A 26,159-nucleotide genomic window follows, 5' to 3' on the forward strand; every position below is an offset into this window, starting at 1 on the left:
TGCAGCTTGAATCATAACAGGAGAAATCTTTCCTTCGAATCCTAATCCCCAAGTATATCACATGGCAAGCGTGACACCGAGTCATCTGGAGATACCATTCACGCCTGGCCAGTTCAGTTAATACAGGCACACATGTCTGAAAAAAGATTTAAAAAGAAAAAAAACAGTGGTCACAAGCAGCTCACCTAATAGCCCAACGACACTGTCTTCACAACACAGTGGGGGCCACCTAACAAATGGCTTGGATTTCATGCGTGCATTAGGAAAGCATGATTTGCTTACTGTGATATAATAGCAATACTAGCAGAATATTGTAAATTTCGCTACGTAGAATAATGATAACCATATGAGCAAGACTGCCAAAAGAATTTTGAGTTTTTACACTGCAGCTAATCCAGGTTGAGGCCCGACCGAGGGGTCCCGGTTACAGGCTACCTGCTGAAACACAACTACTCATTCTTACGGCAGTTCCATTTCCCTACTTCATAGGGCCACAGCCAGTAGATCCTGGGGCCATGCAAATCGATCCATTTCCCTAATTGTTTGATATGCACGACAAGTAATGAGGTTTTGCTTCCACACGGCAGAGTAGACCATGGGGCCAAGAACTAGATCCAAACCTTCCACCATGTGGATTACAATTAAGTAGACATTCTATCCTGTCTCAAAATAGGTTGTTTCACTCAAGTGGCCCACATGTGTAAAACAAACTTGTTCTTACTATCCATTTGCTTTGTGCTCTTTCGCCAAGTTGAGGGATGAGACGGCCTTATTTTAGGCCAAATCTAACTAGTGCAGCATACCAGATGAAAATCTCAGTTCTCTTGCACATGCCATATAGGGTGTGTGGTGCTTGCAATGAGCAGTATTCTAGATGTGCTTGGCTTAGTTAACCTCGTACTCAGTGAATAAAGATTCAAACAAAAGCCGTAAAACAAAGAACACACAGTACAACAACTCACCATCTTAAGGAAAGATCCAGTATTGCATCTCAGTCAGTAATTGGTGAGAATCAAATTGTTGCCCAGTTCTTTTCAGGTCTTTCCAACTTTTAAACAAAAACAACTAGTTAGTATCGTTATTTTGACTATTGCACCCTCCCTAGGGATGAATACACCCATACTTCCCTCTCTTGGTTATACAATTGTAACCATTATGCAACCGAAATAGGAAAGGATGGGTGGTGGTTATATCATCCAAAGTTGGGGCCTATAGAACTGCCTTTTGACCAAAATTCCAACTATTTTTTAGGCCAACTCCACTGCTTGTTTCTTAAACAACAATCACCATCATTTATATTTACGTGCCATTTTAACAGGCTTAACCCGTACATTCAGAACTTTTGGGGCCTCCATCTTCTGGGCCGTGTTTCTATTTTCCATGAATGAGAAAATTAGGCATGTGGCACGTAGAGGGTGCAAACATACAGGGGCTTTGAATAAAGATAAGATTTTACCAAAGACATCATTCACTTTCATCACTATCGTAATTCTGGCAGAGTGATTGAAGTCCTGTATTCATCTCACTGGCTTTGGACTCCTCTTGCTTATTTTCCACTTTTGATTCTCCGTTTTCCATCTGAGCAGGTGGAGGCTTCTTAACAACCTTGACCGTCACAGAGGGGGGTTTGATAATAAACTTGGGTTTACGGGCCTCAACACCATTCACCGTTTCTGACAACAGAAAGAAATAAATGAAATGTTAGTGAAGAAAACGGATCACCACATCACTCTACCCAAGAACATACGCAGCTCTACATGCAGTGTGGGACATCTAAGCAGTGTTTTTGTATATTTTTCAGCCAGGTCATCCACACGGTGGGCCCACACATGCAGGGCCGGCATTTTCTCCTGCATGTACAAGTTCATGCGGACTTATATCATCTTTGTACGGTACAACTGCAGCATAAAATCATCATATCAGCAAAGGGACCAACCTTTATTGTCAGAGTCATTAATGGTACTAGCTTTTGTCAATACATTTGTTGGATTATCCACTGTTCCGCCTGGAACTTCATCAGTAATTTTTATCCTCTACACCAAAACAAAACCGTGAGTCGGAAGAAACTAAAAACAAATCCTCCAAAATTTAGAACTGTTACATTATAAATTCAAGAAAGGGTGTCAGAATTAGATCTTCAGCTTCACAGAAAAGTGGCTTATATAAAGGTCATAGGAACTATTTGGGGGTCGTTTGGCTCATTTGAAAACTAGTTAAAATGTGCCTCAATGATAGAGAGAGAGAGAGAGAGAGAGAGAGAGAGAGAGACCATAATAGCTGTGATATTTTCAAAATATCGGGTGATGTGGAGGATGCAGTAGAGGATCCCGTTGAGTAGAGCAAAAATCGCGCTTGGGAATTCTCATCACCCAAATCCTAGAAGCCTTCAATAGTAACACACTAGGAAATAAAATTTCCTATGGATAATCTCTACTTTAGGATGCTAGGGGCTTGTGTGTGTGTGCGCGCGCGCGCATGCATGCGCGTGTGTGTGTTTGACATGATTAAGAATATATATGATGGAGCAGTAACAAATGTGAGGTTCACCAATGGAGAGACAAGTGAGTTCCCAATTACTGTAGGCTTGCACTAAGGGTTGACATCGAGCTGGTACCCCTTTGCAGGTTATGGATGAGTCAATAAGGCAATTGCAGAAGAGATCCCATGGTGTATGTTGTTTGCAGATGACATAGTTTTGATTGACAAGACAAGGGAGGGCATAAACACAAAGCTAGATTTGTGGAGGATGCTTTAGAATCTAAAAGATTTAAAATTAATTTGACTAAAACAGAGTATATAGATGCAATTTTAGTAACAATAGGATTGAAAACAAGGTATTAGTTAAGACTGTTGACCAAGAAGTTTCGCAAAATGATCACTTTCAATATCTTGGGTTGATAAAAGTGAAGAGAAGAGGTTGAGAAGAATGTTGCCCATTGAATTCATGCTGGGTGGAAGACATGGAGATGTGCCTCTAAAGTTTTATGTGATCATCATGTACCACTTAAACTGAAAAGGAAATTTATAAGGTAGCTATAAAAACCAACCATGCTTTATAAGACAAAACGTTGGGTAGTTAAGGAATAACATGTTCATAAGACAAGTGTAGCTAAATTTTGGGATGTTGAGATGGATGAGAAGCACAATGAGGAAGGATGTAATTATAAACGAATGCATTTGAGGGAACTTAGAAGTAGCACCAATAGGTAATAAGATGAGAGAACGTAGACTTAGATGGTTTGGTCTTGTGCAACAGAGACCAAGAACAGCACCGAGTTGGCCGTTGGTATAAGGGCTCAGTTGAGAGCATGTAATTGGAGGCAAATGGAATCACAATTACACTTGAATCAAGTGCAATTGAAATACTCAGTTGTATTTGGTAGCCTGTAATCGAAATGCATTGGAATCCAAATATTCTGTTTGGAATCCTGTAATTGGAATGCATTGGAATTCTGTAGACTGTAGTATATGCACAAGAACTTGATTTTCGTTAAGTGAATCATCTTAAATACCCCAATGAAAAGGCTGGCACACAAATTCACACACACGAGCACGCATGTACATACATATTAAAGGAAGAAATGCAGAACCACTCAAATATATCAAATAAAGCAGAAACATACTTTTGTATTCGATTGCTCGCCTGAACTGGAAATTGGCTGATATAAATCTTCATCTGAATCATCATCTTCTTCATCAGGGATCCGCCGAACAAAATTTTCTGAAGCCTACATTATAAATTTATTTATTAGCAATTAACCAACTATCAAAAATAAAATAAAATCTGGCTGTTAAAGATTGAAATAATAAACTATAAGTCCAAGGAAGCTCATTCACTAACACGAAAAAAAACTGTTTTGATGAGTGCTTCGTCCTCTTCTTCTAACTTCTTCTCCTGTCAGACAAGTAACAACTTCAAACAGTGTCAGAAGCTTTCAAGCAGACACCACTATGTATCTAAATGAAATGAAACCATCATACCTTCTCCTCAGCAGTGCGTTGCAATGCCTCAAGCATCTCATCCACGTTCACAGTTGCATGTCTTGACTGAAGAACCATAAGAATAAAAAATAAAAATAAAAAAAAAAAAAAAACAGTGTCAATGGACATGCCATAACTTGAATTTGTGAATCCAATTTTACACAACAGAGATCAAATCATACAAGTAAAATTCCTTCATGCATCATGAGAGATTTCTTGTTCATCATGCATTTGGACAATTTAAAGAAAATCCATCGAAACTTCTAAGCACTGAAATTCTATTAGACAAAATGGTTCTTAACAAAATCAGATCAGAACCTTCATAGACTTCATCTCATCCAGTGCAGCAAGTATGTCCATCTCTCTTTTTGAATCCAAAGTTCTATTCTCCAAAGATTTCATGGCATCCCCCATCTCTTCAGCATCCCTTTTCCTCTTTTCTTTTTCTGCCTCCTGATGAAAGAAGTAATACGTGCATTAATAAAAATAATCTTGAATAATTGCAAGCAATAACAAGCCAAGAAATGCACCAGGAAACAAAGTAGCGTCTATTGCAAAATAAATAACTGCCCAACAATATTATAACTGCTCACCTCATCCTCCGCACGCCATGGCTCGAAATTGCGAGTCGCACCTGATTCAACAACATAGTCTGAATTTTGCGGGTCGGTCTTCATTGTAAGTTCAGCTGAGCATTTAGTGCATTTGAAGTAGAATCTGAATATTTGGATTCCTAAATATGTCTGCAAGATTTGATAGATAAGCACATCCGTTTAGTGAAAAGGACAGGTTCAGTTCATATCCAGTAGAGAAAAAAAAAAGAAGAAGGAAGCACAGTTGTCTAAAAACAAAATCAGGGCACAGAATGAAGCAGACTTTAAATAAAATATATTGATATGTTGAAAGGATAGAGGAAATAAGAGTTGCACACACGGGAATTCCTTCCTTTGCAGGCAATGCTTGGTCAAAGCCCCCCTCTTGGATAATACGGAAAATCAGGATAAGGGCTGCAGGCAACCTTGACCCATCAAAATATGCATAGGATGGAATTCCCTGAGCACCCAAATAGACAGCATTCTTCAGAGACTGTCACTGATTCCAAAAACCACAACCAAAAACTTTTATCACTGATAACAACATATACTACACATCATGTTTTCATCATCATCTACACCTTATCCAAGCTAAATGGGGATACTGTGCATCATGTAAGAACTTTAAATAATCAAAGTCTCCAATTAGAACTCACACAGCAATCATTGGTAGCATGCCACGGTGCCAAAAGAACTAGCACATTTCTGACAAAAACAAAAAAGCATGAAAAACTATTGGTAGTCAAAATGGCTTATTCAGGTCCAGTTAGCTTCAAGGACTTAAAGATCTTTGAGAAGGTTCAACAGAATTGGAGCAAGAGCTCTCTTACAAGACTTAAATCTACTCAAGCAATCTTTTTAAGGGTGTCTCAACAGGAAACAAGGGCCAATGAAGAGAATTCATAACACATATGAAAATCTGGACATTTCCTAGTACTATCATTGGGTGGATATTCTACACACGTATTCTCCATAGGGAAGCTAAGGAGCAAGATGTCACAGCCCATGTGCTTCCCCAAACATAGACCACACGGAACTCCTCTCACGGTTCCATCGTGAACAAGTCAGCCCTTCCCCAAGTGCACACTGCATGTGCTAAGTACCCCAATTCACTAAAAACAAAAGAGTGTTATGGAAGAACACCTTGTATTACACTAGAGCTTTCAAAGTTATAACTTCTCTCAGCTTAGTTATAAATAAGGGTCTTTCTCCCTTATATAGACCTAAGAAGCAGCTAGAACCGACACATGAATGGCCAAGAGTATGCCAATGGCACTCATCCAATGGACCACTGTTGTCAAAATCCTAGGATTTATTATTTAAGTCAAATCATAAGCAAAATTATTTGAAACCCTTTTTGGATGAATCCTACAATTCAATAATTTGAATGCTACGATCTACAATTTAACTCCCGATTTATCATTCAAATTATTTTTGCTCTCTTCTTTGTTCAATTTATTGGCTTCCATTTCATGTTTTTAAATTTGTGGAGGCTTTAAAGATCTTTTAAAATGTGTCAATTGTTTTGTTTTATTTGTTATAAGAGATACAATGATGGATCTTATCTTTATTCTTAAATTGTGGAGCCTTTTTTTTATTTATGATTTCTTACCTCTTAACCGGTCAAAACACGAAACTGATCTCTGATTTGTCAGGAATCTTTTATGGACGATTGCAATCATATCTACATATATTTATTATAGTAATGGTGTTTAAGATTTGATTTCAACTTAAAGATATATACTTTATTTATTTTTCCACGTACCTTAAATTCAATTGTGTTTTTCTAGAGTTTCATTATGTGATTTTAAAGTCAAAGCCCTTTTTATTCTTTATATAATAATGAAAACTTACAAAAGATTTTTTTTAAGGTGTCATTAGGAACTTGCAGTGTATGATTTTGACTTTAAAACATGAGAATGTTTATGCTTTGAGGACAACATCATGTTGATGTCCATCGAGTTAGTTATGGGTTCTAAATTGATAATGTCATGATATGTTACTTTCTCAGTGCATACTGATGGAAAATAAACAATTGATGTGTTTTCTTATTTATATATAATTTATTCAGTCTTTTCTAATTTTTAAGAAGAAAAAAAATCTTACGATTTGCAATATGATTCGATTCAGGCCCTACTACGATTTACGATATGATAATGATCATGATAACTTTGCCAGTGGTCAAGAACTCTCTAAAACTTTTTTAGAATATTCAACACTTCTCTGCAAGATTCCATTAGAATTCTCTAGAAACTTCCAGAAATCTTTACACAATTCTACACCATTCAACACAATTCTAGAACTCTCTACAATTCTCTACACCCCTCTACCATTCTCTAAAACTTTCCACACACTTCTACTCTATTCTAAATTCTCTACGCTATGTATAAAACCTCCTTGGTGTACAAGTTGGCTAAGTACATGACTTAGTCCCGTGATGATCAGTCTGTGATAGAGCTCTCTTTGAAGGCTTAAAGATCCTTGAGCAATTTTTTTAAGGGTCTGTTAATTGAAGGAGGGTAGAGTGACAATGAGAAACACGGGCCGATGGAGATTAGTTTCATAAACAAATGAAAATTTGGAGATTTTCTAGAAGCATCACTGTGGTGGAAATGAATTCCCAACTTTTCCGTTTTTGATAAATTAACTTCTAAGCCAGATACTACCTCAAACCAACCGATTGTTAATCTGATTAACAACCATGGTTTCTTCAGCTTGACAAAACAGAATCGCATCATTGGCAAATTGAAGATGAGTGATTGAATGGGGGAAATTTTTAACAGAAAAACCTTTGAAAAGCCCAGCCAACTGACCTTTGCCCAACAATCTACTCAAAGCTTTAGTAGCAATTACAAAAAGAAGGGGATAGGGGATCCCCCTGCCGAAGCCCACGAGAAGAATTAAAAAAGCGAAAAGGGGAACCATTAATTAGAATAAAAAATCTAGTAGAGACAACATCAAATCTACTTTTTCCAAATAGACCCAAACCCATTCTGCCAAGAAGGTAGTCCAGAAATGACCATACAACATGATCCTATGCCTTTTCCATATCAAGCTTCCAAACTATGCCTTTCAATCCTCGATCTTGCTTCGAAACAGGAATCAACAGATTCATGGGTGATTAGAGCACTATCCAGGATCTGCTTCAACAGGAAAAATCTAGCAAACTCTAGCCAATGCAACACAAAATTTTCTTTAACAGAAAAAAATTCAGAAACCTTATCTAAAGGCAACATGAAAATATGCTTCAACAGGAAAAATCCAACAAACCCTAGTCAGAATAATACAAAAATTAGCAAGTTCTTCAGAAAAAAAAGAAAAAGAAAAAGAAAAAAAGAATTGAAGAATAAGAAGAAAAAACTAAGGGAAAAGAAGAAGAAACCCTAGAAGAAGAAGAAGAAGAAACCCTAGGAGTACCTAGGCTCTGATGCCATGTTAAACAACTACATTGTGCTAATTTTGAGGTTACAATGAGAAGGAGAAGAAAGATGGAAGAGAGGGAGGGAGGGAGGGAGGGAGATGCTTAGGGTCTATTGAACCCCCATCCCTCTACTCTTATTTATAGTAGTAAAAATGTGAATGGGCCTATCCGCCTTATTACATGGACTTGGGCCAAATGGGCTTTATTCAACTATCAACCTTTCAACAGCACTGCTAGGCAGCATCACTACTACTTTGAAACAAGCACTTCCCACCGAAGCACCCCTATCCGCTTCCATTTCCCCTTGTGCTTTGTGGAACTAAAAGACCATACTCTTTTCAATTTCAAAGAAGCTGAGGACTTCCATGTTCCAAGGACATGGAGATCAACTGTAGTATGCGACGATCAAAATCAAAGAAGTGGGACTTTGTGGAGGCTTGGGTTTGTTCCTTTTAATAGAGCCAAGCGTGTGTTTACCTCATCAATGGGAAGACGGTTGCTAGCTTAAGATGCCAAAGAGCTCATCTTCTCAAGCATGCACTTACTAATCAAGAGTAAGTTGTTAGCTTCAAGAAGGAAAAGTACCCCCTTTTAAAGATATTCTTTTGGCACAGCAACCACATCTCATGTCTGATGTCAAAATTTATCAACATGTATGCATATCTAAAAAGCTACTAACAGGTTCTAACCAAGAAGAAAAGAAAAGAAAGAAAGAAAAAAAGAGGGGAAACAAGCAGCCAATGGAATTGATCAACTCAGCTAAGTCTCATTGTAACGCCCCGAACTTTTCGAAACTCAAGCATCAAAAGTCATCGAGCGTTACCATAAGATTCAACGTAATATATACGTGTGTACGTACCAATCCAACTATCCTAGCCTTACATTCTCGTCCTGACAAAAATCTAACTATTAGAAATTTCCTCCATTCAATAGATCCAACCATCTGACCATTGATTTCAAGACAAGACTCTCCATCATGTGATTTGACGTGTGTACCTTCCCTTAAATGAATTGGCAAATAACTCCTTATCTATAATGATTTGGATATAAGCTCTTTTGTAAGAATTGTTTAAAAAGTGGCATATAACCATGTAGAACCATTAGATTTCTTAAAACTCACAGATCAACAATAATTACGAAAATTCCATTAAACTTAGACCACTAAGTTCTAGATCACGTGGTTCCCACAATCCACTTAATGTGAAAATTTATACCATTCCTATAAATCCTAAATTAACCGTACACGTCGAATTTCAGCTCTTAGATCATAGTAAACTAGCTACTTGACCTCTACATCCGTCTGTACACTTATCAGATCAAGATTCGGATCCGTTCATCTTGTTCATCACCTATGAATATGCTTAACCCACCATCAGAACTACGATCTGAGAAACTTACACATATGAACGAGACACTTTAATCTGACGATACACATGCTTTACCCCTAATCACTCCAGAAACCCATGTTATGTCCATCCATTTACTAAATTGACCATATATTCATCTACATACATGGATAGAGTTCTAATCATCAAGCCCCCTTATTTTTAGCAAGTCATCTGACCATCCATCATGTTTGGATCCGCCAAATGGGCCACCCGAATATTAGGATGAATCGGTCATTTTGAAGATCTTAGAGCACAGGTCCAAACTACCGGATAAAACTACAACTAGACATATATAAACACCACATTAAAACCCCGGACTAGTATAGTCCATTGAAGTGGTATCTTAGTCGTCCGTAAGCGATCAAGGCCCAAACTCAGGCATTAGAAAGAGCACGAAAAATAACAAACGTTGGTGAAATTTCATCCCTTTTGCACGATGCAGCTAGGAGACGGACTTCAGAAGTTGTAATAAGGGAGAAGGGCATAATTGTAATTATAAGACCAAAACTTGTATATCTAGCAATGTTGCAATCAGTTACGTGAGGTTTTCACGGTAAGTATCGCCTACACGTTGTCTAGTGATGTGGCCCACCTAAGAATCGGATGTACTTCATATTTTGGCCCATGGCCCGACCAAGCCAATGAAGGGAGTGGATTACTCAAGAAATCACCACAATAGACTCCACTTTATACGCACTAACTACCTCACATACGTGAGACGTGTTGAGTTGAAGGAAGCCTCCTCCAGATTCAAAACTTTGTAAAAATCATGTGGCCCATCCGAGTGGTGGATTTGTCCCGTTTTTAATGTTGTATCCTACATGACACAAGGAAATAGATGGATGAAGTGGATTCTTCAAAAACCCAACATATGGGCCCCACTTGATCATTAAAATCAGTCCAACAACGGAAGTTTCATATGCTGTTATAGCTTCCGAAGGGTGCATACGCACCAAGGTTCCTTCCACCAAAAGTCCATGTATCTGCTCAATCTAGCAAATCTGAACCGTCCAATCCTCCTCCAAGGGAATTCCGACGTCTCCTAATAAGATAAGAAATCGAGATAAGCAAACATTGACATGTTATCTTGCCAATTTTCCTGGAACTGACCTGCGTGATGTGGAATTTTCTTTGACAAAAACCCACCGATCAAGCTGGTGGACGATTGATTTTTGTTGTCCACAATATCTATATGATAAATCTAAGACATCCATCAAAGTCTGTTCGAGGAAACATCCAATGAACTCAAATCTACCATTAAAGCGACATTCATCTTCTCCGATCAAACATGGGCCATTGCTCGATGTTTTAATTCCGATCCTGGATCAAATCCACACATCAGATGACCCATCTAAACGTCTACAATCTTTAAATACTAAACCAAACCAAAACAGCCAACTGGACCACGATTTCACATCCTACATTTGCTAAACAAAGCTCACGCACGACTCAAGCTGCGTATCATGTAACATCACGATAGAGCAGCACTACTCTTTACGCACATTGCCAACATACCTTCATACCTTCTACGCAGGAAGCCTCTAGATACGTAAACCGACTCTCTGGAATCTTCTCAAATCAACTATAAAAAGGGCAGCCATCGATCCCACTAGAGACGGAACATAGAGAGAAAGAGAGAGAGAGAGAGAGAGAGAGAGAGAGAGAGAGAGAGAGAGGGCAGCCATCGATCCCACTAGAGACGGAACAAAGAGAGAGAGAGAGAGAGAGAGAGAGAGAGAGAGAGAGAGAGAGAAGGGAGTCTGGTCTGAATCCAACAGCCTCCAAGAAAGGGGGTGAAGGAGCAGTTGGCTGTGAAAATCCTCACCATCTCACGGTCCAGAATCAACTCTTTCTTGCCCTCCCGTCCTTTTATTTTCCTTTCTTTCCATTTCTTTCTAAATTTTCCCATGCTTTAGGCACCAACACACCCGACCGAGTCAGCTCAGTGGTGTGGTGGACCTAAGCATGGAAACTTTAAAAGAACATGGATGCACGACTTACCTAGATTTAACACCTTTAGATATATTAAAACCTCATTAAAGTTTAACCTAAAAACAAGTAAAATAGGCTAAGATCTGATCTGACCATAAGGATCACCCCTGAAGATTAATAAGCTAAGGTGAGGTATCATATGCAATTTATTTGATCATATTCCTTACCTATTTTCCTTTCAAGGTATTACACCTTGATCATATTCTTTACCTGTTTCCCTTTCAAGGCATGGTACTGTTTCAATTTCTGTTTAAATTCCCTTATGAATTGTTCCCGTAGATACTTACATTTATTTTATGTTTCCTACAGGCAAATATCATGTCGGCCATCCCACCTCTAATAGTCATTATAACTTCGTAGACGTAATGCGCTACGGGTAGCAGCCCTCTTAGTTGGTACGTAATTCCGTGAGTTGGTTGGCTTGGTGCACAATCGATGTATGTAAATCGCAAATGCAGTGTTACATCAACTTTCGGGATTGGATGTCACAAATAGTTGTTCCATCAACACATCGTGTTACGTAAATCCCCCAACCGCGTGTTGTACCGCCTTGAGATGTTCGCGTAAGGCCACGTTAACGTTGGACATGCCGGCGAATATCTGTATAGTAAGAGTGCGGGTCAAACCGGATATAATAATTGCCTTCCACAATGTGACTATGACTGTTGGGTGTGATGGATCACACATATTTTGCTAAGCATGCATCCCATGTAGGGCCCTGTGCATATTGATACCCTTATATATATGGAGTATGAGGTGTATCAATGCCCTTTTATCTTTATGATTCATGATGAATATATTGTAAATTGTAAAGGAATAACCATCACTATGAGTAGCGTAATGCAGGTGACAAACAGGCTGATGACCCAGAGGATCACCTTCCAGAGGAAGACTATGCTGAATAGACAAGAATTAGATTAATGATTTAGATTTATTTACATTTCCGCTGCAACTTGAATTTGTAATAGGCTCCTCTTCGTGAGAGCATTTAGCCATTTATTTAATTATGATATGAGGAATGCAGTCAATTTTATTCTTGTGAATAGTTACCATAACAAATGTAATTGGATGTGATCTAAAAAAATAAAAATAAAAAAATAAAAAATTATGGTGCATTTTTAAAAGCATCCAATTCATTCTACTATTAACACCCGATTTCCTTGGGCACAAGTATAAACTCTGGTTGGGAAAATTCAGGATGTTACTGTAACATCCCGAATTTTCACAGTCAGAATTTATACTCGTGCTTGAGGAAATTTAGGTGTTAATAATAAAATGAATTGGATGCTTTTAAAAAAACACACCATATATATATATTGAATCACATCCATTTACATTTGTCATGGTAATCATTCACAAGAATAAAATTGACTGCATTCCTCTTTTCATAATTAAATAAATGGACAAATGCTCCCACGAAGAGGAGCCTATTACAATTTCAAGTTGCAGCGGAAACGTAATTAAGCTAAATCAGGAAACTAATTTTCTTATTTATTCAGCATAGTCTTCCTACGGAAGGTGGTCTTCTAGTTCTTTAATCTGTACGTCACCTGCATGATCTATACAGTTGGGAGAGGGTCAATGCCCTACTCATAGTGATGGTTATTCCTTTACAATTTACAATATATTCATCTTGAATCATAAGGATAAAAGGGCATTGATACTCCTCATACTCCACATATATAAGGGTATCAATATGCATAGGGTCCTACATGGGATGCATGCCTAGCAAAATATGTGCGATCCATCACACTCAATAGTCATGGTCACATTGTGGAAAGCAATTTATTATATCCAGCTCGACCCGCACTCTCACTATACGGATATTCGTCGGCGCGTCCAACGTTAACGTAGCTTTACGCGAACATCACAAGGCGGTACAACGATGTGGTTGGGGGATTTACGTAACACGATGTGTTCATGGAGCGACTATTTGCGACACCAAATCTTGAAAAGTTAATGTAACACTGCAATTGCGATTTACATACATCGATTGTGCGCCACGTCAATCAACCCATGTGGATTTACGTACCGACCAAGAGGGCCGCTACTTGTAGCACATTACGTCCACAAAGTTATAATGACTATTGGAGGTGGTATGATCGACACGATATTTGCGTGTAGGAGAATAAAATAAATGTGAATATCTATGGGGTCGTTCATAAGGGAATTAAAACAGAAATTGAAATAGGGCCATGCCTTGAAAGGAAACAGATAAAGAATATGATCAAATAAATTGCATATGATAAAGGAAAGAAACCTCACCTTAGCATATTGATCCTTTAGAAATATTTCCTACAGTCAGGTCCTAATCTAATTTACCTACTTTTAAATTGAGCCTTTAATTAGGTTTGATACACAAAAGATATTAGATCTAAATTATAGATTTACTATGCCTAGGTCCATCCCACCACCGAGTCGACTCGTCCGGATGTGATGGCCCCTATGCATGGGAAATTTAAGAAAAAGAAAAGGAGGAAAGGAAAAGCGAGAAAAGGAAAAGAAACTGAACTTGGGCCGATATCCCCTCTCTCTCTCTCTCTCTCTCTCTCTCTCTCTCTCTCTCTCTCTCTAATTTGTTTTGGGTTGTTTCACGGATTGGGGGTGGTTTTTTTTATAATTGTTTCTTGAGTTTTTGGATTCTTCCTATGTGACTCCAATTGCACGGAGACTAGCGAAATCGTGTAGACAGTGTTTACTTTCGGATCTGTTGCTGGCATTGCACTGTTTTAATGATAGCTTGGCTATGGTCCTGATCTGCTTGATCAGTCCCTCTGGACGATCTGGATCTGTTGTCGGCCACATTGGCCCTTAGGATGTGTGGCCCAAGACGTTGCTGTAGAATTTTCTGGAGAGGCTAATTACGCATTCTGTTCGCGTGATGTCGCATGTAACAACAACACGACTTTGTGACAGCAACGTGTTGTGCTCGGTCCCTGCTTCTTGGAAGATAATTTCGATCAAAATTGCTCGAGTTGTCGGGTGCCAGATGATTCATCAATGGCCCATCTTGGATGAGGAAGATGATTCTACTTTAATGGTGGATCGTCCTCTGCTCCACAATCGTTCGAATGGTTTCTTTTGGATGGTTCGGATCCATCGAGGAAAGCTTGGGACGTCCTATGATTGAAGGTTTGGATTTGCTCCAATTGGTGGGTCTTGCGACGATGAGCAACATCCATTTTTTGCATGCTTTCCTATTTCTTTAAGGGATCTTGGCGTCGTTGGAGTCTTCCTAATCTTCCAGCGTCTTAAGTTAGAGTTGGACCTCTCTTATTAGTTGGGAATGGTCGGAACTCCCTCCTTTGGAGTTTGGACGGCCCGGATTAAAGGTGGTTTCAAAGACTCGAAAGCCTTAACGTTCACTCTTCTTCTTGCGCACGGTTTTCATGGCGCTGTGCTTGCGGAGGAACTGTTTTTAACTCATTTTGCTGGTAGGTGGGGTCCACTGGCATGAGTTTTTCAGGAAAATCCAATCCCTTCATCAACTTTAGCTTGCTGTTTGGGCCCATGACCCCAAGTTTGAAGTAAGTCCGAGCTTGGGGTGGGCCACACCAGAAGCCAACGTTCACCGTTAAACAGGCTAATGTGGAAAATCAGTTACACATGAGATTTTTGGTTTCATGAATGACTGAAGGTGGGGTCCACTGTGATGTTTGGTGATCAATCCACTCCATTCACAAGGGCTACTGAGTTATTTTATGTTATGGGCTCGAATATGAACCTAATCTGAGCCCTAAGCGGCCCACATGTTGCAAAACATCCGAGTGAAAACTTACATGTAAGACTTACGTGGATTTCACATGCATGCTGGTTGTATAACAGAGGCTTATAATTACAAATTTGCCCATCTCTTTTTTCACGACTTGGTCGTCTGTTCCTCCTAATTACACCGTCCAAATGAAACGAAATTTCACCACTAATCGTTATTTTTCAAGATCTCTTAACAAGTTAAATTTGGGTCGGGATCTCTCAAGGATGACCAAGATGCTCCTTTAGTGGCTAACAAACTCCATAATTCCAAATAACATTTGTACACCTCTGATTGACAGGTTACTCGGTAGTTTGGATCTAAACTCTATGGTCTTAATGATGATTGGTTTACTGTGATGTTCGCGTGGCCCGTTTGACGGATCCGAACGTGACGGATAGTCATATGACTTGCTAAAAATAAGGAAGTCTGATGGTTAGCACTTTAACCATGTATGTAGGTGGATGTACGGTCTGTTTTGTAAATGGGTGGTCATAAAGTAGGTTGCTGGAGTGATTAGGGGTAGCACATGTACACCGTTAGATTTGAGTGACTTGTTCCCCTGTGTACACTCCTCATATTACAGTTCTAATGGTGGATTAAGCATGCACATATGGGGTGAACAAGATGAATGGATCATAATCTTGATCTGATAAATGTATGGATGGATGTATAGGTCAAGTAGCTAGTTTACTATGATCTAAGAACTGAAATTTAACGTGTACGGTTAATTTATGATAATTAGGAATGGTATAAAATTTCACATGAAACGGGTTGTGGGAACCACGTGATCTAGTGTTCAGGGGTCTAGGTCAATGGCATTTTCGTAATTATTACTAATCTGTGAGTTTTGAGAAATCCGATGGCTCCACATGGTTCTAGGCACCTTTCTAAGAAATTCTTACAAAGGAATGTATATCTAAATCATTACGGATAGGCAATTATTCGTCGTGTCATTCATGGGAAAGTACTTATGTCAAATCACATGATGGATGGTCTTGTCTTGAAATCAAGAGTCAGATGGTTGGATTTATTGAATGGATGAAATTCCCAACGGTTAGATTTGTGTCAAGGTTGGGATGTAAGGCTAGGATAGTTGGATTGGTATCGTATACATACACATATCAGTTAATTTCTAGGTAACGCTCGAGGATTTTCAATATTCGGGTATTGAAATGTTCGGGGTGTTACAATCTACCCCCCTTAAACATAATTTCGCCCCCGAAATTTAGTACTTCTACTATTTAAGCCATGTTTCAAGCAAGGTGTCCCGTATCGGTATCGGTTGGCGTAACGGTGCCCTCCGAAACCGATACGGATACGGGGACGTAACGGCCCATAACGGCGCAAAATATTTTTTTTTTTGCCAAAAAAACATGAAAAAATATGGATTAAATCCGAAATATTTTAAGCATTCCAAATATGCATTCATTTATAAATTGAAACATGTTTATGGTGGTGTAACGGTCCACTCTTTGGTGAGAAGTTGTATCGGACTGTCTGATTAATTTTTTAACCAGGTAACTTGAATTTAACTACAAAATTCATATATTTAATTTTTTAAATATGTAATTTATATACTTAACAACTTGATATCATTTCTCTCAATAGTTCTTTAAAAAAATGAAATTAAATTCAGGTAGATGGCATTGCCAATTTGGGGCTGACTTGGAGGACCAATCTATTCTCCAAATCAGCCTCAAATTCATGCCATTTATTGTCATTATCCCACTTATAAATTGGTGGACATTTATTGAATAGTGAACCATTAAAAAAAAATAAAAAATCAAAAGGCCCTATTTTAAAAAATAAAAGTTCACAAATTAACAATTAAAACTATTTAAATAATTTGATTTTGGCATTGTGAGTTAGCAATTGCAGTACATAATTTAATTGTCAAATTTTAAGTTAATATGTCTCCTGTACAATTTTTTAAGGCTTGAATTAGGGGGGACTCGGATGTAAAGTGCAGCACACGTGTCAAAGTTTTTTGGGCCCCACCCGTGATGAATGTGTTATATCCACACCATCCATCCATTTTGCCAAATAATTTTAGGGCATGAGCCCAAAAATGAGGCACATCCAAAGCTCAGATGGATTGCACCATAAAAAAAAAACAATAATTAAACGTTCACCGTTAAAAATTTATTGGGGGCTAGAAAAGTTTTAGATCAAGCTGACATGTGTGTTTTCCCTTCATCCACGTCAATGTGACCCAATTAACAGGTTAGATTGAAAATAAACATTATAGTGGACTTTAAGAAATTTTTAATGGTGAGCATTCTATAACCACTATTTCCTATGGTGTGGTCCACCTGAGATTTGGATATTACTAATTTTTTGAATCCTGACCTAAAATGATGTGGCAAAATGGATGGACGATATGGATAAAATATATACATCATAGTGGGGCCCACTCGGGTCTGATCAGATTGGATGGAAAATAACGTTACCGTGAAAATCATTATCTCTGTTGCTATTTTTGGTGTGGTCCAGATGATCTCTGGATATAATTCATTTTTTAGGTGGTGCTCTAAAATGATCTCTGAAAATAGATGAACGGTGTAGATGTAATAAATACATCACTGTGGAGCCCATATAACTTTGATCTCCTTTGAACCGTTCGTACAACTCGGAGCTCGAGGAGTGTCAGCGCTCGTCTTTGCGTGACACGTACCTACAGCAGCCAGCTGCTGCAAATAAAAAAAAAATGGAGAGAGAGGGAAACGAAAAGAAAAAAAGAGGGAAAGGGGGAAAGAAGAGATTGAGAGAGAGAGAGAGGAGAAGAAGAAGACGAACAGGAAGAAGCTGCGGCTGCGGCGATTGAGAGAGAGAGAGAGGAAGAAGAAGAAGACGAACAGGAAGAAGCCGCAGCCGCAGCCGCAGCTGCTCGAGAAGAAGAAGAAGAAGAAGAAGAAGAAAGAGAAGAATAAGAAGAAAAGAAAGGAAAAAAAGGTAAGTTTTTTTTTTGTTTTTTGTTTTTTTTTTTCCAAGGCCCGTAACGGCCGTTACAGCCCGTAACGGCCGTTATGGCCCGTAACGGTCACAGAATTCCGTAACTGCCGTTTCGACCCCGTATCGCGTAACGGGTCCCACCGTTACCATTACGTATCGGCCGTTACGGCCGATACGTAACCGATTTGGGATGCCATGGTTTCAAGCCTCTAAGGATTTCTTACTTCCTGTGTTTGAGATAATATGAATAGATGGTTGTAGTGGGTTTGTGCCCAATACATAGTTCCTTTGCCTGCACAGTACAGAGGATTTACCGATATCAATTCATAATCCTGTTAAATCTCAATCCTTTGCTTGATTAGGGCATCGGGATCATTTGAGATTTTCTAGGACTTAGAATTTGAATCAAACTGCACAAATTTTGCTTAAGCATGGTTCCATCTGTGCATAATCTCGACTGTCTCATACTTCATGGGGAATATCACGAAATTTCATAATCTCGTAAGGGATACCTCTACGTGGCCCATTAAGTTTTTCACCGCGTACTCTGACTTTGAAATTATTCCTATCATCCTTTCTGATCCATTAGGCTTAAATTCTCCACGTATTACTTGCGAGGTAGGTACGTATACGTCTAGGTGTGTATAATTAGTTATATGAATCAGGATGCTACACCTGATTCATTCTATTACACTCATCAACTCAAACAAGCAGCTAAGTTTCTCTGGTTTTCCAGCCATATGTTCACCAACTCTGCCCAATCTGCCTTGAGTTGCATGGGATTCTTTCTAACAGTGACCAGCAGTAGATCTCATCTACCTGATTGTGACTTTAAGTAAAGCTTGTGAAGGGAAGCTCTTCAACAATAAACTGATAAACTAGGAATTGTATCCAAGCAACTGGCAAGTGTCTTCCCAGTACGGGCATCTGAAATTTGTTTTGAGCTGTGATGCATTTAACTCTGCTAACCTGTACTTAATCAAACTTCTATTTGTTATTTAGTACACGTTTTATTCATTGTGTTAGACAGTGACAGTATATAGTTATAAACTATTGAAAAAATCTCAACAACTTTAACAGAGAATACCGGCACAGGCCTAAAACACCTTAATTTATTTACTTCAACAAAAAGAGAAAAAAATACGACCTTTGTTGGGTGGGTTAATGTAGGTGCTTGGAAACTTGGTTGTTTGATGTTTATAATTTTAATGATGGTGGTCATTGAACAGCTAATGACAGTTTTTTTTTTTCCTCGCATTGGATAGGATTAATTGTTTTGGAAATTAGAAATCAGAATGTTTGGATTCTTCTAGAAACTGATTTTTGTTGACAATGCCTGTTACTCACACAAGTTCCGGTGCTTGATTTCTTCTTGAGAGCATTGGCTAGCCCCACATGCACCCTTACACACAGCACATGTTTTGAACTGGCAATTTTTGGGACATTTGAGCAGTGCATGATGTGTGGTCCGCATCACGAAGATGGACATGCAAAGATCAGGACATTCTACAATCAGCCGACTTTTTGCATATGGTCATCTTCTCCGTTGGGCCCCCCTTACTAATATGATATATGATCCACACTAGCTAGGTTGACATGTATGCTGTAGACAAATGTACATCGTATATGTGTAGCTAGCCTACCTCATTTTCTTGCTCATTTTATTCTCCAAATTGGGAAATAAGATTCCTTTCTCATTCATGAAACTGAAGTCTGTTGTCTTTCAAATAATATATTATTAATCAATATGCACTCCTGGTAATGTTGCAGGAACGAGGCTTGTCTTTCCATCAGGAACTGAGGCAACCAATTTATCCGAGGCTTTGAAAGTATTGCTGGTCATAATATGAAGCAAGATGGTTTCATTAACCCAGTTGAAATGACTGATGGGCTTGAAAGCATTGTGAGTGTTGAGCAGTTGGTCTCTTTGATAGAGAAGGACAAATGTTCTATTACTAAAAGTACAGCTGAAGTAACACAGCGCCAGTCAACTGTTGCAAGCGTTTTAACTGCCACACATTCTGACTGCTTGAGGCAATTTATAAAACTAGGTGGGGTGAATTTTTTGGACAGTTGGCTTCAAGAAGCACAGAGGTGTAACATTGACGGCTCCGATAAGCTCGTGGAAGATCTGATAAGTGCAATGTTACGTGCATTTGAAAAACTACCCACGAACCAAGAAGGGTTGAAGATGTGTGGAATAGGTAATACTGTCAAGCACTTCCATTCTCACAGAAACATGGAGATTCAGGGAAAGGCAAAACTCTTATCTGATGTTTGGGAGAAACTTGCTGAAATGAAGATCGAAATGGAGAAGACTGAGAATGGAATCTGTTCTGATGACGGAAGCACAACTAAAACAGCGCCGGTAGAGGTAGCGGAAAGTTCAAACTGTGACAGCACTAATACTTCTTTTCAAGGTTTTCTTGGAGAAGACTGGCAAAGAAGATGCCAGTTATTGCAAATTGCAACACTCTGCTTCAAGTTCTGCCAATAGCAATAATAAAATTTCTAGCCTGAAGAAAGTTACAGGTGGCAGACAATCTTTTGGTTCTGAAGTGCCGAAACCTTCTTTGGAAGGGGTTGCTTCTATAGCAAACATTTCTGTCGAAACTGGAATGAGTTTGGTAACAGTGAAATCTTACAATCCAACAGAAAGTGAAGAGTTGGGTGTTTTGGAAAGAAAAAACTGTCAGGAGAAAACCAATGCAACTGGTTCAATATCTATTGTGATGGCTGATTTGAAAGATAGACAAATCAGAACTGTGCCCTCATCTTCTTACTCAAAGACTGTTCCTTCTGTTTCCTGTTCAAATGATGGCTGTCAGAAAGCATCTGTTGAAGATAACTCAAGCGCTATCAATAAGAAAAGCAAGAAAGAGTGTACAGCCAAAAATGCATTGCTGGAAATGGCAGAGGATGGGTCATTGAACAACTGGAAGAATATCATGAAACAACAACCTGAGACGCAAACTGATTCATACATTACTTCCCGGGTCACTAAAAATGTTTCTGTTCCATTCCATGGCAAACGTGAAAACCTGGGTAAAACTTCCCAAGATGTGGAAAGTTGCAGAGCAGACAATGTGGGGAAGGTCCTGAAATCTGGTCTCAGGACAGATGCAGAAGAAAAACCAGTAATCACAGAGAAGATTGAGTTTCCAATTCAAAAGTGGAGCCAGAAGAACGCAGAACTGCTGACTGGAAAGGACATGGAAATGGAGCTCACATTTGAGCTGGATGATGCATTATAGGTGGCTCGACGGGTTGCAAAAGAAATGGAGTGTGAGGTTGGAATTTACAGGGAGGCCTCAGGAAGCTCTTTGTCTGTAGAAGACAGGAATTGTGAGACCATGCTTTTGCACAATGCTGATTCTGCAGAACTCAAGCGAAGTGACTGCTTGAAGGAAATTGGTGACAGAAGTGAATCGCACAGCTGCTGTTCTACGAAGGAAGAGATGGACGAAGAAACTTCAACTGGAAATGAACAGTTGTGTTCGGAGGGTCCTTACTCTTGCCCGGGTGGTAAACTCTCAGGAGTTTCAACTCCCTGTCAAGGGTTCGAGTACCCATAGGTGGTGAAATTCCACCAGTGTGAGTGTGTGGGTGTGTGTAAAAAAAAAAAAAAGAACAGTTGTGTTCGGGGGGTGAAAGATCCATCTCAAGGGATGTCTGCAAAAGTGCCTGAAACTGATGATGGCTTGCACGAGCAGGAATCGTCTCAGCTGACAACAGTGCCTGAAGCACATCTGGCCATGAATGAGCACAGATATCTTCCCAGCTTCGATTTGAACGAAGATGTTCAGACAGAGGAAGTTGAATGCAGTGAGAAGTCAGTGACTACAACGCCTTCTTCATGCCACGTGACAAATTTGTCAGCTCCAATTCCGGTGGTGGCTACTTCTAGAGGACTTGCTTGCTTACCTACAACACCACTACAATTTGAAGGGGAACTAGGCTGGAGAGGCTCTGCTGCAACTAGCGCATTCCGTCCAGCCAAGACTCATGATAAAGAGTAGGCAGGTTCCATCGAAGAAAATGATTGTAGCTCCAAGGGCTTTCGTGGTATTGACCCGAATATAGCTGATGCTCGAGATGACTCAGTTGTGGAACTGTTCCCGAAGAAGCATGTACCAGGATCTTCAACTCTCCCATCTGGAGACTCTTCTGCCGAGGTTAACTCCAGAAAGGCAGAGCGGCTCAATCTGGATCTTAATCGTCTCAGCGATAATGATAATAATTGCCCAGAGCTGTTGTCCGTCTGGAGGACATAATATAAACTGCATCCTGGCAGGAACAGGGCCCACAGCCCGTCTCCATCATCGTCATCAAGGCCTTCTATTAAAGATTTTGACTTGAATGACAACCCATCCTTCAGTGAAGCACATGATGTCCATAGACCAGTTCACGGCATCTGGCCTTCAAGAAACAGGGCATTAGATGATCGTGCTAGTTCTATTACTGGATCTACAATGTATCTGGAACCTAAGAATGTAAAATCTGCTTGTTGGGCGGATTTGGGTTCAGTTCAAGATTCTGGGCATGGTCATGGCACGAAGGAATACATGTATTCTGCCCAACCGTTTCTGATGGCTGGGCCAAACGTTATCTGCTCTGTAGAACAGATGGGGAGAGTGGTCGCTGCACAACCTTTTTTTTTTTTTGAAAGGTAACTTGTATTAAAAGAAGGAGAACAAAACAAAAGAAAGGAACTGCTGAGGAGGCAGAACCTGTAAGACTGAAGGAATGATAAATCTACATTGAGCCCATCACTATGGAACACCCATTCAGCAATGAAACATTTAACATAGGAGGAGACTAAGTGGGGAGGCTTCGCTTCATTCTGAAAACACCTATTGTTTCTTTCTATCCAGACAGCCCACCAAACCGCCAAGATTGCCATCCGCCAGATCCGAGAAATGGGTTTGCCTAATCTGACACCATGCCGGGCCTTAAGGAGCATGTCCACATCTCTAGGGAAGCACCAACTAACCTTAAAGCAGGAGAGAATGGCTGACCAAATTGAGTAGGCAAACGAACAATGGATCAACAAATGATTCACCGATTCTTCAGAAGACAGGCAACATAGACAAGCATTCGGGAGGATCATTCCTTTTTTCCTTAGGTTGTCCGGAGTAAGAATTCTATTATTCCCAACCAGCCATCCGAAAACTTGTAGCTTTGGAGGGACAGCATATTTCCATGTGAAGTGGGGGTGATGAGGAGAGGTACTACCGTTGTTGGCCGACAGAATCTTGAAAAAGGACCTCACCGTGAAGAGAGACGACTCGTTGCGCAACCTACTCTGCCTTATGCACAACTGCCTGCTTTATCCTATAATGGCTTAGGGATGGGCCCTGCATTCCCTCTTCCTTCTGCTGTATGTCCTTCAGATGTTGTACCTTACATGTTGGACTCACGTGGAGCCACCATCCTACCCCAAATATTGGGCCCCGGTACTCTCTCCAGTTTCCCTAGAGCATCAAATCTAGATGTCACTGGCACACCAGGCACAAATGATGTTGGTATCGTAAGGCCTAACCTCAACTTGAATGTAGGAGTTACTTCCTTGGAGACCAAAGTTAGTGGAGGAAATGTTAGACACCTATTCTTTCCTGCAAATAGTAATTCATTAATGGAAGAGCAGACAAAGTCTTTTCAACAGGCGGCCATTACTGGCCCATCCATGAAGAGTAAAGAGCCAGAGTGTGGGTGGGAATCCTATCAGGTTGGCTACAAACAGATGATTTCATGGCACTAATTTTCTGCAGACTTCCAAGAAATCTACTCAAGCTGTTCTGGTAAGATAGGCATTAGGTTATTAACTGGGATATGTTTTAGAAGGCCTCCTGCTCTAGCTTGAATTGTCTTTGTGGATTCGACTGCAGTTGTCCTGTTTGCAATTTTGTCTCCTTTGTGCTTCCCATCAAGTGATGATGCCATGCACTTCCTTGCCCGACCTTGGAATCCATTATTTCGGGACTAGTAGTTTCCCGGATTTACCTTCTACATAATAAGATGCATCTGATGCTGTTCGTTACGGGAACTCGGCCACTGATTGTTTGTTTGTTTACCTTTTCCCCCTAAGTTGTACGCCTATTGCCTATCCAAATCTTGTTCTTGAACACTTTTGTACATGTTACTCATGTATTTATTTTAACAAGTATGAATTTAGCCCTTAGCTACTAATCAGCTAATTACTGTCAAATCCTACAGTCAACGACCATGGCACTAATGCAAGGTAAATTGGGTGTTGCTCTTTTCTATTCTTATTTATTTAATTTTTATTTTCAATGAGGAATTATGCAGTGGAGCTTCTGATCTTTCAAAGTTCCTGATGTGCCTCCAATGGCATATGCTTCCCTTTGTGTGTTTAGCTTTCGGCTAGAAAAATGTTTTATCTTCAAAAGTAACATTTGTTGGGTGTTTCACAACTCAGACTACAGACGGTACTCTTCTGGAAATGGTGTCGAAGCAAGGTGGGGGCAGTACAAGAAATTATAGCAAGGAAATTTTTTATTCATTTCCAGGCCATTTAGGGAGAAGGAAATTTTGGAATCGAAATGTTAGAGCACTTAAGGCATTCCAATCCTCCCTTCAGTGAGTTTGGGCCCGACTATCGTGGAAGTTATCTCTAATTGTTCTGCATTGTGGTTCAAGGAGAAGGTAGAGCCTTGGATATTGGCTTTCTTGTTAAATGATATTTTTTCTATGATGTGAAGGCTAAACGTTTAGTTTTCCTTTGTTTCTATAGAGGCTAATGCAGATGCATTTTCCCTAGCCAATAAAGGAACAACCCGCCCTTCTCTCCCTTTGTAGGAAACACTTTCCCATTGATGTACCTGGCATCTTTTTATCCTAAGAAACTTTGTTATTTGTCAAAAATAATTAAACATTTACCCTGAGAAAAAGGAACCGCAATTATTTTCCTTTCCATGCATAAGCTGGAATCCAAAACCCAGCCCCTCGAATGTTGAAAGGCAGGTTCTATGACACAGAGCTTCCACGGGCTCAAATGCAAACATAACTGCAATTTGAGGGATACTTCCTCGTTATGAAAACTAGAAAAGATCACTTATTTTCATCACTTCCTCTGGATCAAATTGAACATTCAAAATTCAGCTGTGCATCCAACCGCATCTTGTCCATTTTAAGTTGGACATGTGTGTGTGTGTGTGTGTGTGACAACATATAGGACACTTGTAAGTGGAGAATATGGCAATGACACCTTTCAACTTTGTTGCAACTAAATTACAACATTCCAAGTCAATTCTACTTCCAAACACCTCCTTCTGGTAACAAGAAAGAAGCCCTCAACTTGCAGTTCCATCAAGTCCAACTGGAATGCAGACCCTTGATATGAATGCAAAGGAAAGCAATTGCAATTTGGTTATTCCCTTTATTAGTAGCCTAATAATTAACAATCCTATTCGATAGCACATCCAAAGGCGAATTGAGGTGGATGTAAATCAACACAAAAAGGGCACTAAAAATTGAGAATGGATTTACTTACATGTGTTGTTGATTGAAGATTTCCACACAAAACAATACAAGATACATATCCCAGGAATTGAAACGAGATAGAGGAAGGACAACGTATGGAAATGGTACCTGACCAACAACATCTTCTTTCCTGGAATTGAATTTGGTGCCTTTGTAGATGTAATTTCCGCAGGTGTTGCAACGAATGCTCATCGGAAGCATCATTCGGACTTTCATCTGCTGGTTCTTGGGCTGTCTACGCCGTGGGATCTTCGACGGATCGAAGTCCGGCGGGTAGTACTTGTTCAATACCTTCCTTTCTCCCATCTCTTCTTCTCTTTCTTCCTCTACAAAATCAGTCTCTGATTTTGGAAATTAGGGTTTGATCTGATTTCCCTTTGTCCGCAATCTGCCGGCCCCACGTCCCTAGTCCCTTCGAATGCAACGGCAGTACGCTCCCCAACGGCCCGCCTTAGAATCGAACAGCACCTCAGCACCTCTCTCCTGCTTCGGCTCACCTCTCTCTCTCTCTCTCTCTCCCTCCCTTCTTCGGTTCGCCTCTCTCTCGCTCTCTCGACTTCCCTCCCTCTGACAAA

At 39.8% G+C, this 26,159-nt stretch overlaps 2 protein-coding genes across 2 annotated transcripts; one reads left to right on the forward strand and one right to left on the reverse strand.

Moving 5' to 3' along the window:
* Positions 1-877: 877 nt before the first annotated feature.
* LOC131245558 (uncharacterized) lies at positions 878-26,159 on the reverse strand. The gene is made up of 9 exons (XM_058245103.1): positions 25,693-26,159; positions 4,575-4,724; positions 4,300-4,434; positions 3,982-4,047; positions 3,842-3,895; positions 3,624-3,728; positions 1,937-2,033; positions 1,457-1,673; positions 878-1,048 (listed from the first exon to the last, which is right to left on the reverse strand). The coding sequence occupies exons 1-8, from the start codon at positions 25,888-25,890 to the stop codon at positions 1,465-1,467; spliced, it is 1,014 nt and encodes a 337-aa protein (XP_058101086.1). The 5' UTR covers positions 25,891-26,159; the 3' UTR covers positions 878-1,048; positions 1,457-1,464.
* LOC131245559 (uncharacterized) lies at positions 21,383-22,737 on the forward strand. The gene is made up of 2 exons (XM_058245104.1): positions 21,383-21,571; positions 21,716-22,737. Exons 1-2 carry the CDS (start codon positions 21,435-21,437, stop codon positions 22,098-22,100), a joined length of 522 nt encoding a protein of 173 aa, XP_058101087.1. The 5' UTR covers positions 21,383-21,434; the 3' UTR covers positions 22,101-22,737.

Source organism: Magnolia sinica, chromosome 5 (genome assembly GCF_029962835.1).
Source record: "Magnolia sinica isolate HGM2019 chromosome 5, MsV1, whole genome shotgun sequence".
NCBI classification, from domain to species: domain Eukaryota; kingdom Viridiplantae; phylum Streptophyta; class Magnoliopsida; order Magnoliales; family Magnoliaceae; genus Magnolia; species Magnolia sinica.